At 48.0% G+C, this 15355-nt stretch overlaps 1 protein-coding gene across 1 annotated transcript in view; it reads right to left on the minus strand.

Annotated features, from left to right (window-relative positions):
• Positions 1–15355, minus strand: part of SFXN5 (sideroflexin 5) — a 103839-nt gene that overhangs the window by 81900 nt on the left and 6584 nt on the right. Inside the window, exons 2-3 of the mRNA XM_006096762.3 lie at positions 14153–14221; positions 1969–2046 (exon numbers count right to left, since the gene is read on the minus strand). Of these exons, the coding sequence (XP_006096824.1) occupies positions 1969–2046; positions 14153–14221 (147 nt within the window). The remainder of the gene's footprint in view (positions 1–1968; positions 2047–14152; positions 14222–15355) is intronic.

Consider the following 15355-nt stretch of genomic DNA (forward strand, 5'->3'; position numbering starts at 1 on the left):
GAATCTAAAAATCAAGTGAATAAATAATCTGATGAACAGAATAAACTGGTGATTATAATAGAATCAGGGGCATAGAAAGGGAGTGGACTGACTATTCTTGTGGGGGAAAGGGGTGTGGGGGATGTGGGAAGAGACTGGACAAAAATCGTGCACCTATGGATGAGGACAGTGGTGGGGGGGTGAGGGCGGAGGGTGGGGTGGGAACTGGGTAGAGGGGAGCTATGGGGGGAAAAAGAGGAACATCTGTAATAATCTGAACAATAAAGATTTAATTTAAAAAAAAAAAAGAGGCACTGTGGAATTTCAGAAATAAATTGTATAGATAAAGAGAAGACCCTAAACATTCCAAGGAGTGAAAAGAGGTCACTTGCAAAGAATCGGGAATAAAACAGCATGGAGTTTTCAACCGCTATCCTGGAAGCTGGAAGACAACTAATGTCTTCAAAATTCTGAAGGAGAATGATTGTCATACTAGAATTTTCTCCTCAGCCAAACTGTCAATTAAGGCTGAGTGCAGAGTCACAATTTTTCAGAAATAAAAGTACTCAAAATTTTCTTCCCATTTATTTATTTATTTATTTATTTTCAGAAAGCTACTGGAAGAGTTATTCCACCAAAATGGAAGTGTACAAACACCAAAAGAAGGCCCGGAGCTGGAGGGAGGTGGGCCCAGGAAGGACATGTTCAAGGGAAAAATAGAACTGAAGAGGTGGAGTCTTCAGGATTGAAAGGAGGCACTGAACATACCCCTAAAGGGTGTAGTGAGAATGAGAGATGAGACAAAGAAAACTATGCTAATAAGGAAAAAAGAGGCAACCATTAACTGCAAATAAAACATAAAGTTTAAAAAATGGAAAACATAGTAATGATACAACCAACTTGACTCTACAGTAAATGTTATTTATAAAATTATGATGTGAATACTGCATATCCATAGACCCCCAAACCATAACTATCTTGGAACGGTGAGGAGAGTTGGGGAGAGAAGCATGTTTATGGGGGTGGATATAAGAGCTGGATTCTCAGCTACCATAATAGATAACACAAAAGAATTAGTTGAGAAATAGCAGTATAGATAAACATGTTAGTTTGAAATATAGATTTCTATCTGAAGAGACAGCTAAATGTATTTGCTTCTGGGGAACAGGGATGGGAACTGAAGAGGGATGATGGGAAGCATACTGTTTTTCCTTACAAATGTCTTAGTACTATTTGACTTTTGTGAACTACACACACACATTACTTTTAAAAATGTGAAATTAATTTTTTAAGTTTTTGAAATAAAGTTTATGAATTAAAAAACCCACTTTGGTACATTAACCATCAGTCTCTGTATCATTAAATTTGCCTTATACTACATCCCTCTACTCCTCCCCCAAACCAAACACAACCATCAATATTTCCATTAGCTCTAGTTCAAGTTCCTACATACTATTAAAAAAATTAGGGGATCAGTGGTAGAAAAGGAGGGACATCTGTAATACTTTCAACAATAAAGATAAATTTTTAAAAAATTACAGTGTCTTAGCCTAATCCCTACCATCTGCACCCCTTTCCCACCCTCAACTTGAACTTTTGGGGAGTAGTATGCTGGTAAGTAATTACTAATCAATTCTTTGGGGGGAAAAGTCCTAATTTGTAGCATTTGCCAATTTCTGTGGTGTAAGTATTCCCATCGTGGCTGATTTCAAGCTATCACCATGATGTCACTGACTGGAATTGGGAAGAGGTACACACGTCAGCTCCAGCAAACCACTGCCTTTGGGCCTCTGTAGCCTCACCAGCCACCATGCTTCCCACCAGACTCAGGGTGCTGGCGAGACCTGAGTATCTCCTCCAAAAAGCCAGAGACCCCCAGGGGTATGTAGTCGCAGTGGAAGTAGATAGTGAAGGAAAAAGGAGTGGTCTGGCTGCAGGGAAAAGGTTGGGAATTTGTGACTTCCCTCCTTCCCCACCTCCCGCAGTTACCTGTTCATTGGTGACCCCGGGGCGCAGGGTCCCATGCTTATAGTCCTCCAGCAGCTGCACGGCCTCTCGGAGACGTCTCTGCAGGGAAGAGAGAGGGGGCATTGAGGGGCACAGACCCAGGGCTCCAGCAACTCTTCCCCACTCCGGAATGCATCTGTGTTGATCAAGTACTGACAATACCACAGTGTACCAGGCCTGCCCTCCAGTTCATCGGGCACACGCTGAAACGTCCTTTCATAGGGAAATGGCCAAATGGCAGTGCTATCATAATACTATGAAACATTATTCGGCAGTTTAAAAAGCCAAGTAGATCTATATGCGATTCTATGGCCATAACTCCAAGATATTTTTTTAGTGAGAAAGCGAATTGCAGAGCCATATGATACCATGCATTGTACCAAACAAAACACACACACACACACACACACACACACACACACACACACACAGAGAAAACAGTATTTTCTATGGGAATATTTATGTGTGTAAATGCATCAAAAAAAGCTCTAGATGAGACCACCCCAAACTGGTGACAAGGGTTATCTTGGGGTAGGAGGAAAGGGCCCGACTTGGCAAGGAGTGTCATAAGGAACTTTACTCTTAATTGCGATACTGAAAGTTTTTATAAAGAAAACATATTTATGTATTACTGCTATAATTTCTTTTCAAGATTTTAAAAACACTAGCAGAGATTTACATACTAAAGTGCATATGGCTACAGTAACTGATGGGGAAGGAGAGAAAATAAAAGAGGATAAGAATTGTATGATTTTTAAAATCTTAAAAGCTAAAGAGACAGCAACTGTGATAGATGGCCACCTCTGTCCACCAAAACATCTGTATGAGTATAATCATAGCAGCACTATTTAAATAGCCCCAAACTAAAAACAATTCAAATGTCAATAATAGACTGAATAAACTAAATTGTAGTCTATGTACACAATGAAATATTATACCACAATTTTAAAAAGCAAATTACAAATATATGTTACAATGTGGATGAATCTGACAAACATAATGTAGCCGAATGTGTTTTCCAAAAATGGCCACCCCCATATCTCCCATTCCCCATGGTCTTCTAGAACCTTCTCACATCCTCTATGCCCCCGAACCTTGATCCAGGGAAGATTTTCATGGCTGACTCAACAAATAGAGTTTGAGGTTAGGTCATAAAAATGTCTTGCACCTCCACCTTGTTTTCTTGGGATGGTTGCTCTCTTGGAACTCAGCTGCCATATTGTAAGGAAGCTCAAGCACCCCATATAGACAACCACATGCAGAGCAACTGAGGGCCTGGCCCACAGCTCCAGCTGAACCAGCAGCTGATGGTCAGCACCAGCTTGCTCGCCATGCAAGTGAGCCACCTTGGAAAGGACCGTCCGTCCCCCTGTCAAGCTGCCCCAGCTGATGCTGCATGGAGCAGAGACAAACCATCCCCTCTGAGCCCTGCCCAAACTGAGGATCAGTGAGCAAAATAATTGACTGTTGTTGTTTTAAGCCATTATATTTTGGGGTGATGTCTTACATAGCAATAGACAGCTAATATGCATGATAAGCAAAATAAGTGTGATGCAAAAGAGTATAGTATATAAAGTTAAAAAAAAACAGTCAAAACTCACCTATGGTGGTAGAGGTCATTACAGTGTTACCTTTAGGGGGTACTGACTTGGAAAGGACATGAGGGAACCCTCCAGGGTAATGGAAATGGAAATGTCTGATCTAAGTGGTGGTTACATGGGTTTAAATATATGTCGAAATCCATTAAGCAATAAACTTAGGATATGTGCATTTTACTGTATGTATGTTGCACCTCAAAAAATTAGTACTAGACAACAGTGATAGAAGGTAGCCTATGTCAAAGTCAGGTGAGGGACCCAGCCACCAGGGATGCCCAGCTTGGGCAAAAAAATCAAGTGAAGCCACCATTCCCCTCCTTTTTAAAAAAAATACATCTTATTGGTTTCAGAGAGGAAGAGAGAGGGGGAGAGAGAGGCATCAATGATGAGAGAGAATCATTGATCTGCTGCCTCCTGCACACCCCCTACTGGGGATGGAGCCCACAACCCAGGCATGTGCCCTGACTAGGAATGGAACCGTGACCTCCTGGTTCATAGGTCAATGCTCAACCACTGAGCCACACTGGCAGTGCACCATTCCCCTTCTGACAGAGGAGGGACAAGGCTGGCCGGAAACAGGAGTGCCGAGACGGCAACATAAGCCTATTCGTTGGTCTAAAGGAGAAGGCAGCACCAGGAAGGGCACCAGGTGGAGTAGACAGCGCGTTTGCTGAGCCAGCTGACAAGGGTGGCCTCACAGGATGGAAAACAAACAGCCACCTCCTGTACTGTAACTGCCCCTCGGGACACCCAGACCCATCAGGCCTGTGTGTGAGGTACCCAAGGCCCGTGCTGGTCTAACCCAGGGCATCAGGGGCAGGAAAACTTTCAGGGGGGCAGCCTGACTGCTGGAAAGTACTGTCCCTGCCCTTTCAAATACATGCATATCAATTCCAAAACTCCAGAGAGCCCGCCCAGAATCTGTGCTTCCAAACTGGAGATAGCGTTGTGTTTTCAGGGTTCCTTTTTCAATTAATTCCTGCTGTTTAGAGAAAATGCCAGGAGGAAAAAAACACACACACAGAGAAAAAGCACAAAAATAATTTTAAATCACCTGTAAACATACCACTGAGATAACTGTCGCAAAAGTAGGGTGATAGTCCTTCCAGTCTCATACATTTGTTTCTCATGTTGGTTGTTGTTTTAACTTGCTTAAAGTCATACAGATAGAAAGTGAGCAGTCTGGTCAGACCCTTTCTCTGTCCCCCCACCACCCTCAAAGCCTCCTAGTGCTGCAGCAAGCCCCCCACCCCAAGCCCGCTTCCTCTCTGGGCCGCAGCTTCTGCCCTCAGACAATGAGTGCTCCACTTTCCGCCGCTGAATGGTGAATGGCCCCGTGTTCTCATTATTTTCCCACTCCAGGGATTCTTCCGAGTTCCTATAACAACCTGGCCAGTGTCCATCTCATCTGACACGGTCATCAAAGGGAGGCCTCCTGCCGCAAGAATGGGTTCCCAAGAGCTCCCATCTTGGCATGGGTGGAGGGAGAACTAAATCCAAAGTTCCCGAAGACAGAGCTGAGAATCCAGGGCTGAAGGCAGCTAGAACGTGCTCTTCTGCTTCCGGGCCTTCCTAGCCCTCAGCCAGTCCCCCTGTCAGAGGTGAAGGCCTCGGGCTCCAGGCTACTCCCTGGGACAGACAGGTGCCTCGGACTCTTATCTTAGGTCCCTGAGGGCTGGCTGCTCTGGGGCTGGTCTCCCCACAGAGAAGGGGGCCATTTTCAGGAGACTTGAGAGATAGGAGAGTTGGCGGAAAGCCCTGGGCATGTGAGGGGCGGGGAACGCTGGAGGCCAGTGGGAGGTGAACTTTGCAGAAAGTCTGCTCAACCAGGAACAGGCAGCCAGGCCCTGAATGCGGACGGGTGAGGAGCCCAGCCCGCTGGAGAGAAGACTGGGGCTCTTCTCCGGGCCCCCGGGGGCCAGGGGCATGGATGGACAGGTTGCTGCTACCCAGACCATGCCTCTGGCTCACCTGCCAGAAAGTGTCACCGTGAGGGTGTCTCCTAGTATTTGACAGGGAGCAGAAGGTCCCTCGGGAAATGCTGGCACCTGGGAGGCCTGCTCCAGGGGCAGGGGATTTGGACAGAGAATCCTGGCCCCAAATCCCCAGAGGAAGAAGGAAGCAAAGGGACAGGCGTGGAGTGTTAGGGTGGTGGACACAGAGGGGGGAGACCAGGCCAGACAGGAATGGGGACAGAGGGACACAGGACGGGAAGGGCACAGAAAGGACAGCTGGGGAGTCATCAGGAGGAAAACTAATCTTTTTAGGGGGGCAAAGAGGGTAGCCTAGCACACCCCCAAACTCAATGCAGACTGAGTATAATCCCTGCATGGTTACAGGATGGCAAACTGATATAAATATTTAATGTAGAATAATATCTAACATATTAAATAGATGATGGAAGTGACAGCATTTGGCCAGGATGTGAGAAAAGCCCAGAAATATCTCACCCTCCTTTGGGTAAAGGGCCCCTCCATTCTCCAGTTGTATCTCCATGTTCCCACCTCCTGACTTTGCCCATACTATTCACTTCACCAAGACACCCTTCCTCCCCAAGTCCGTCATCAACCCCCTCCATCCCTCCAGGCTCACTTCTCCAGGAATCTTCCAGAAACGTCCCCTCCTGTGAACAGAGAGCACTGGGCTTGCCCTCTCTGAGGTGCCTGGCCACTTCCTGCCTGTGTGCTTGCATTACCTGTCAGAGATTGCCAAGTGCAGGCAGCAGGGGTCTGGTTTTAGGTATCTCCGTAGAACCCCGGGACATGCCCAGCCCAGCCCATCACCAACCCAGGGCCACATATAATGTGCATTTAACAAAAATGCATGACTGAGGCTTCTAGAGGGAGAGGCAAAGGGCATGGTCAGGGTTAGGAATCCAGGCTCTCCAGCAGTGGTTCTCAACCTTGGCTGCACATTAGAATCACCTGGGAATCTTTTTAAAACCCTGATTTCTGGGCCTCGTCTGTCCAGCTACCCCACGAACTATAAAAACAATCGTGGCCTCCAGCCTGAATATCCTTCTCTTGGGAATTGATTCTAAAAAATAAGTTTAGCACAGGTGAAAGTGGCATGCCTAAGACTTTTTTTTGGGGGGGGGGGGGGTGGGATCACAAAAGACAGTAACAACCTATCTGTTATACCTATAAGTCTAGTGATAATGGTTATCTATACTCGGAGGATGAGGCCCAGAAATCAGGATTTTAAAAAGATTCCCAGGTGATCCTAATGTGCAGCCAAGGTTGAGAACCACTGCTCTACAGTGTCAGACCCATGTCCATCGAAGGTGACGCGGGTTTTACAGATTCCCCGGATTCCAAGCGACGGTGCCCTGCTCACAAAGGACACAAATAAAAACACGCCCCATGTGTGTATGTCATAGCACCATGTGGCCACCCCCTTCCTGAGAAACTGGGGCCACAGAGGGGAGGGCGTTTCCTTGCTCGGGGTCACAGAGTGGGTGGGTGGCACTGGAAACCCATCCCGTCCCAGTTCTGGGCCATTTCCCCGAGATGTGGGCATGGAAGAACCCCCGTCCTCACCACAGTGACTGAGAGCAGGGCCGTCCTAAAAGGAAACTACAGCAAGGCCTGCATCCTGCCCCACAACCCAAAGCCGATTCCCACTGGGGCGGGGGCCCCGGATAAGAACAGGAAGGTCCTTTTCACTCTCATTCAAAGCTAAGCCCAGCCTGACATAGAGAAAACGGAGAGCAGGTTTAGAGAAAGGGTGCAATTGAAACGCGGGCATCTCAGGCAAAGCTTTCAGAATCCCAAGTTTGCAGAACTGAAAAAATGGAAAAGAAAGAGCAGCGTCAAGTGTCAGGGAGAATGGACTGACAGCGCGGTGGGGTGTGCACGAGGGAATGGAGCAGGGGTTGCCGGCAGGGGGTGGGGGGCAGCAGGTCATGTCACATCGTGTTAACGGCTCAGCATTTATCTGTCTGCTGGTTCTCACCTGGGCCAGTCTTGCATCTGCCAAGTGCAGGGCCGTGCATCCTTACCTTGTCTGCAACCCTGGCTGGATCCATTCCTATTGTGGCCCCAGGTGGTGGGACTTGTGGGCCAAAGCTAGTGATTTCTGTGCGTGCAGAGAGCCATGCCCTCCTCTCTCTCGTCTTCCCTGGACTTTCCTAGGCCCCTTCTTGCTCCCTCCCAGCAGCCCGGGGCCTTGCAGAGCCGTCTGGCGTGGCTCCCACCAGCCACGAGCCACCCTCTGGGAGGCAGGCCCAAGGGGAGAGGAAACCAGGGCCACGTGGGGAGAGGTTCTGCTTCCGGGCGGCTGGCCCCTGGGCGCCTGCAGGGGGCCTGTGTGAGGTAAGCCAATATAATCCCGGCAGCATGGCAGGTACCACAACCCTCTAGGACAGTGATGGCGAACCTATGACACGCGTGTCAGAGGTGACACGCGAACTCATTTTTTTGGTTGATTTTTCTTTGTTAAATGGCATTTAAATATATAAAATAAATATCAAAAATATAAGACTTTGTTTTACTATGGTTGCAAATATCAAAAAGTTTCTATATGTGACACGGCACCAGAGTTAAGTTAGGGTTTTTCAAAATGCTGACACGCCGAGCTCAAAAGGTTCGCCATCACTGCTCTAGAAAATAAATCTGTCCAGCTACCCCAAGAACTATAAAAACAATCATGGCCTCCAGCCTGAATATCCTTCTCTTGGGAATTGATTCTAAAAAATAAATTGAGCACAGGTGAAAGTGGCATGCCTGAGTCTTTTTTTTTATTTTTTGGGTGGGATCACAAAAGACAGTAACAACCTATCTGTTATATCTATAAGTCTACTGATAATGGTTATCTATACTGTAAGGCTAAACTTTTTTTAAAAAAATTATAAAGACTTGGAAATGAATGAAAAAGCAAACAAAAAGTCTATGTTCAATGTAATAAGTATGCCAAAAATGTATGCTGATGGGCAAGAACTTGATGTGTATATAGGTACTAACATTTGGGGATTTTTTTAAAAATAAAAAATAGTTCCATTAAAGCTGGTCAGTGTGGCTCAGTTGGTTGGGTGTCATCCCATGAACCAAAAGGTCGCCAGTTCAATTCCTGGTCAGGGCACATGCCCAGGGTTGCAAGATGTGGGCTCAGTCCTCTGTAGGGAGCATGCAGGAGGCAGCCAATCAATGTCCCACTCTCACATCAATGTTTCTCTCACTCCCTCTCCCTTCCTTTCTCTCTAAAAATCAATAATATATATATATAAAAATTTCATTAAAGATTTTAAAAATTAGAATATCTAATGCATTTAAATGGACATCCTCACTCACTGCTAGTGAGAGTATAAACTGATATAATCTTGGTACAGGTTGGTACAATTTACAGGGCAATTGGCATCATATTCAAACGCCTTAAAATGCTTTTCATGCAGAAATTCCAGTTCTAGGAATTCATCCAAAGGAAATAAAGAGGAAAATGAGGAGATTTATGATCAAGGATATTTATTACAATATAATGGCAAAAAAAACTTGAAACTACTCAAATGGTCAACAATAGAGAAAACAACTAAACATGGAATAACTACATGGTAAATTACATGCAATTGTTAAACACATTTTGAAAACAACATTTAATGACAAGGAAAAATGCTCATGATATGTTACATGGAAAAAGAATATATATTATGTATACATTTATGTTATGTATACAAATATATCATACGTGATTCTTTATGTATCTATATAGAGCTACATTTATACATATTTTGTAAACATCCTAATTTTGAACATAAACATACATCAAAATGCTAGATTATTATTTCTGGCAGGTGGGGTAATAAGCAGTTTTTACTTTCTTCTTTAGACTTTCGTATATTTCCCTATATGTAGGGGTTAATACCAGAATCACATCATATCAGGAGGCATAGAGTGTGTTTTTTTCATTGGTAGTGATGCTAAGTGTGGTCATCTGGTTAAAGAGGTATCCTCCAGCCACCGTAAAGGTACCTTTTCCCCTTTGTAATTGCTAAATAATCCTTAGGGTAAAACTGCTAAAAAGCACACAAATATCCTGTCCCCAACCATCTTTGGCTCTATGGAAATAGCATCCATTAATGATTATACAATGGTTGTTCCTTCTATGCTTATTAGCTGACACTCTTCTGCAAAGAGCTTCCCTCTCCCACATTTTTAATGTTACTATGGACTCATGGATTTATTATTATTACCTCAACGTATCATAATCCATTGCTCTTATTCTTCTTAAGGTTGGAATTGTCCCAAATGTGGCCAGTGGGTTGCCCTTCAAGCCATTTACGGGGTCTCCGTCACTCTCTGTGCACTTTCTTACTTTATGTAACAATTCTTGCCCCACTGTGGATCTGACCATGTCTACAGGAAGCCCTGGTTCCTTTTATGGATGGTGAGTGGCACACTGTTACCAGGTATCACTGCTTCTAGGCCCTTTCAGTGAACAGAGCCAGGAAACTGGGAAATGTGTGTGTGTGTGTGTGTGTGTGTGTGTGTGTGTGTGTGTGTGTCATGAGTTCACACTGATACCTCCAATTCAAATTCAATATCACATAATTCTTTGTCTTTTCCCTACTTCATATTTGTATCTCCCTACTCCCAGGTCATGATGGTTCCCAACATCAGTGTAATTACTGACTTGTTCTAGCCTACACCACAGCCCCAAGTTCCAGATCACTAACCACTCCAGTGCTAGTATTGAAATGGTGCATTAACACTATTTCAGTTAGTTTTCTATGCTCTTCAGGATGATCATCTATCAACCATTCATTCCCTTAAATAGTTATTGAATTCAGAATAGCAAATCCCTTTTACCTTCATTCAGCCCATAATTAAAAGTAGCTTAGATGTCAGCTGGGGCACCGCTGCCCTCAGAAGCCTAGGTGGAATCCCATGACTTCTGTGGAGGGCCAAAGCTGATATCCATGCCGGCTCCTGGCCGTTTCCTTCCTCAGGCCTGATCCCCTCACACTGCACCCTGACGGAGACCCACACCCCCTCAATATCCCCTCAAATGATCCATTCTTGTGGACATTTCATGAGCCAGGCAGACTTCGCTGACAGCTTTCCAGAAATGATGGTGGAAGGAACAATACTGAGTCAGGTCAATGACTATCAAAGCACAGTAGGCACGACCCACCTCACAAGAGCCCCCAGGGCCCTGGCCAGGGTGGCTCAGTTGGTTGGGCATCCTAGAGGTCAGTGGTTCGATTCAGGGTCAGGGCACTTGCCTGGACTGTGGCTCCCCCGGTAGGGGGCGTGCAGGAGGCAGCCATCGATGTTATACTCTCACATTGATGTTTTCCACTTCTCCCTTCCTCTCTCTCTCCAAATCAATAAACTATAAAAAAAAAAAAACATTAAAAAAGAGCCCCCAGGCACTGGCTCGCCAGGTTACTTGCTCTCCCTCCCACTCTCTCCCTTTCCTGCCTCCTCCCTCCTCTCTCCTTCAGGATCAAAGCACAGTCCCTCCTCCCTCTGTCAGGCAGACCAGCCTCCTCCTCTGAAGCCTGGCTCAAACACAGCGATAAAACAAAGACGGCCTTCTTCCTAAGAGAAATTACTGTGAATACAACTTCCTCCGCCTCATTACACACAAGAGGGTTGGAATCTTTGGAAAGCTTGGTCAGTTCAAAAATTGCAAACAACTAGCTGCAAACTCTCTCAAGACCAGTCTGTCTGTTCAGTCAGCGACTGCCCCCAGAACCGGGTCACCAGGTGGCTCACGCTGCCCCGGATCTGTCCACCTCGGGAAACTGGTTTCCAGGGCCACCTCCTCCTGTCCTCCACGACCCTCCCACCCTCACAGGCAAACTGGCCCGTCCTCCGGCTGGGCAGCCGCGCCCCACGCTCTGCTTCCCAGGACACCAGCCAAGGGCCCTGGGAGAGAAGCAGTGTTCTGGAGACAGGAGCCTGGTCAGTGAGCCCAGCAGAAGGGGGGGTGGGGGGGGCCCTCCTGGCAGCGCCACAGTTCGTGGGGAGGGGCTCAGGGAAGAGCCCCTTTGCCTCTCAGGGCTTCCGATTTCTCACTGTGGCCTTGCCAAGCCACCTGCCTCGACTAGAACCAGCGAGGCCTGAAGACCCCACTCACGGCTCTTCCAGGGTTTTTAGGGCCTAGATCTCCTGTGGGCAGAAACTTTCCAAAAGACCAGCAGGCAGTCGTGAAAACAGTCCCCAGCTGCTGGGGGCGGGTGTGGGAGGGGGGGCAGGGCGTGGAGGGGCGGGTGGAGGCAGTGCTAGGGGAAAAGTGAAGATCGTTCTGGGAAGTCGAACATAATCTTTGATGAGGGGAGGGAATATGTGAAATCGGAAAAATATCCTAAAACTACAGTGCAGTGGTTTTATTTTCTAGCTAGTAAATAATTGCTTTGACAGTGAGCTCGATTACTAATAAAGCATGAGATTTGTCTATTTAGTAATGGGATTTAGACCCAAATGGTTTAGTGATGTACAAGAATGCTGCAGCCTTTCAGAATGTGAGAGCTGAAGGTGAAAGGTGTGGTACAGGCGCAGAGTAGTAGAGTGAAGTGGTCTGGGAGCGAGGAGAGGTGGACTGGAGGTGGGTGAGCCCCCGGCACAGGCAGCATGTCACTCTGTAGCCGCCCACCCAGCCCCAGAGCCCCGGCCGGCTCGGCTCACGGTGACTGGAGAGCACTGAAATGCCTCCCAACCCTCTCAGTGCCCCTCTGCCACCTCTCAACACCCCTCAAAGACCACCGTTAGCACCTCCATCTTTTGAGCTAAGCACTGGCCTCTGCTGACTCCTCCATCAACGGGTAGCATTTATGTTGGGATTTATGTGGCAACTGTATCCAGTTTTGCACCATTCTGGAACTTTCTAGAAAGACGCATAATCTAGGCTAGGTAGAGTTTCTCTAGTTTGGTGCTCTTCCCAATTTTTGTGTGATCGCATAGACAACTCCTTAGGAGAGTGCAGATGGAGCCGAGAGCACAGCAGCCTTGTCCTTAGGAGGCAGTAGGCCCAGAGGCAGGTAGGACCAAACAATAATATACCTGAGCCCTCTGTCCTGCTGAGGTGCAGTGGAGACCACACCCGGTTAACGCCCCGTCTCACAGCCCTGGCTGCTCCCACGCACAGTGCGAGGTGTTCGAGGCCCAGGGGCCTGGCAGGCCTTGTGCTCCTTTCCGCCGCGGCCCTTCCCTCCCTGAGCTGATCAGCTCCGGAGCTGAAGCCAGGCAGTGCTCACAGAGATGTGCAGGGAAGCGCTGTCCACGCCGGAAGCCCACAAAGGGGCTCAGTGACTTGCTCAGGGGTGTGGCCAGCGCAGCAGCTCAGGCCTGCGGCCCGCCCGCCCGGTCATCTTGGGGAAAAGCTCCCCAAACTGTTGCCTGAACAGGAATGCAAACTGGCTAAGAGTAAGGGCTCCGAGACAAGCTTACCTGGTTCATGCCATGAGACTTACCTTCTGTCTATGTCCTCATCTGCAAAACGGAACGGAAATAGATCTACCTCATGGGTTGCTTTGCGTTAATCTGATGATCGGATGCGTGTAAAATGCTTACAACACTGCCTTGCTCACAGTAAGTGCTTAATAGATCTTTGCTATTTTGTGTGTGCGTGCATCCCTACACACATTTGTAAATACATATACAGAGGCTACAAAGACACGCTTCTTGGGACGGCTGAAGTAAACGGAATCTGTTCAAATTTGACAAGAGCAGGTGTTGGTGAGGATGGCGAGCAACTGGAACATGGTGGATGGGAATGTGAAACATGCAGCCACTCTGAACAGTCTGGCCGACTCCTACGAAGTGAGACATACACTTACCGCACTTCCCGTACGAGCCAGCGATCCCATTCTTAGTTATTTACTCACAGAAGTGAAAGCATACATCCACACAAAGGCTCACAGCGGTTTTATTTATAATAGCCCAGTTTGTTTTGTCAACAAGTGGATGGACAAACAAATGCTGGAACATCCTCTCAGTGAATACTACTCAGCAATGAGAAGGGAGGCAGTACTGATACCCGCAACATCACAGACGAAACTCAAAAGCATGATGTGAAGGAAAAGAAGCCAGGCACACACTGTTGTATTCCATTTATATGACATTCTGGAAACAGCCAGACAGTAGGGACAGAAAACAGGTAAGTGGTTGCCAGGGGCTGGGTAGGGAAGATGGACTACTAATGGGCATGAGGGGGCATTTTCGGGTCATAGAAATGCTCTGCATTGTTACTGTGTGGCTGGATTCATGACTGAATGTTTGTCAAAATTCATAGCATGGTTCACATGGAAAAGGTAAATTCTACCTTATCACCTAGAGGAGGGAACTGGGTAGGAAGGGTGTATAAAGGATCCTTTTTGGTTCTACTTAAACATTGGTACTGTTTGGACTTTTATATGAGCATGTAACTCATGTAGTTGGAAATAAGTTTATTAAAGTTTGAAATGATGGTGATGATGATGGTGAAGATCTATCTACCTGGAAGGGACATGGTGAGATCCAAATGAAATGAGACAATGTGTATGAGGGACACACACAGATGGCCCACGGATCTCCTAAAGTGACACGGTGCAAAGGCCAAGGGGCCTCCACAGAGTGACAGCCATGACTTACCTCAGTGACAAAGAGTGTGCGAGGGTCAATAATATCCAAGAAGTGCCTGAAGCGGCCATAGAAGGATGTCTGGAGAAGGGGGTGGGAGAGGAGAGGAGATCAGCTGCTGTAGACCATCCTCCAGCCACTGGGGAACCCCACCCCCCACCTCACCCCCACTGTTGGGCCCCACACTCCCCAGGACTCCCCGCATGGGAGATGAATACCAATGAGGCCTCACTGCTCAGTGACCTGAGAGCAGTTTCCCCAGTCGGAGGGCTGTCTAACATCAATTCAAAGACCATTAAGGCTCAGTGACTGTCCCAACTTCTCTTCAAGGTGCCTCCCATTTTCCTCCCTTTTCCCTCGGTGCCCTGAGATCCACTCCAAGCCTTTCGGCAGCTCCCGCCCCCCACCACTGAGCACAGGGGCTGGAGGTCAGACCTGGTCCCCGCCCTCTCCAGGCCTTCCCTGACCACCACAGCCTCCCAGCCTTGCCAGGACCTCTCCAGTGAGGGAAGGCCCCTCTCCCAGGTCAAGTTCCCCAGAGGCAGAGCTCCAGCACCTCAGCCCCCTGCGTGCGGCCCCCAGGCCTCCTTCACCCATGGCTCTGGAGCTGCTGTGAGGCCCAGGACCAGGGGCCAACTCCCTCCGGCCTTGCCCCAGGGAAAGGTCCATGGAAAAGAAGGGCTTTGTGCAAAGCAGGCCACGGGCATTCGAGCCCAATGAAAAGAAACCGAGCAACCCTGGTGCTGGGCCCTCTGCCCTAGGGACGGAGCCAGCTTGGCCAAGCCAAGCAAGGGAGGAGACAGGGTGCCAAGCTAGGGGACAAAGGGAGAAGCTGCAAATGCTGGGGGCTCATGCCTCGCTACACTCCCAGGCCCTGTCCCAGATGCTCCCGGAGCCCCACAGCTCTCCAAGCACCGTCCTCTGCTCTGCGCAGTGAGGGAACAGACGCCTCCACACTCCACCCCCTTGCTCACTAGGAAACCGACCCTGCAGCCACCGTCTGCTCCTTTCCCTTCCCTCTCAAGACCCTGTAGTAGGCCCCAGGGCACCTCAGTCCCCTGCACACACCAGGCCCCACGCTGCCTCCAGCTCTGCTCACCGTGGCACGCCACCCCGGAGCAGCCTCTCCACCTCCTGCCTTCCCCAGAGACCAAGCTTCGGGGCCATTCCTAACGGAAACATGGCTTCTCTAACTCTCACAACCCAAATGGCCTA

Source organism: Myotis lucifugus, unplaced genomic scaffold (assembly GCF_000147115.1).
Source record: "Myotis lucifugus unplaced genomic scaffold, Myoluc2.0 scaffold_186, whole genome shotgun sequence".
NCBI classification, from domain to species: domain Eukaryota; kingdom Metazoa; phylum Chordata; class Mammalia; order Chiroptera; family Vespertilionidae; genus Myotis; species Myotis lucifugus.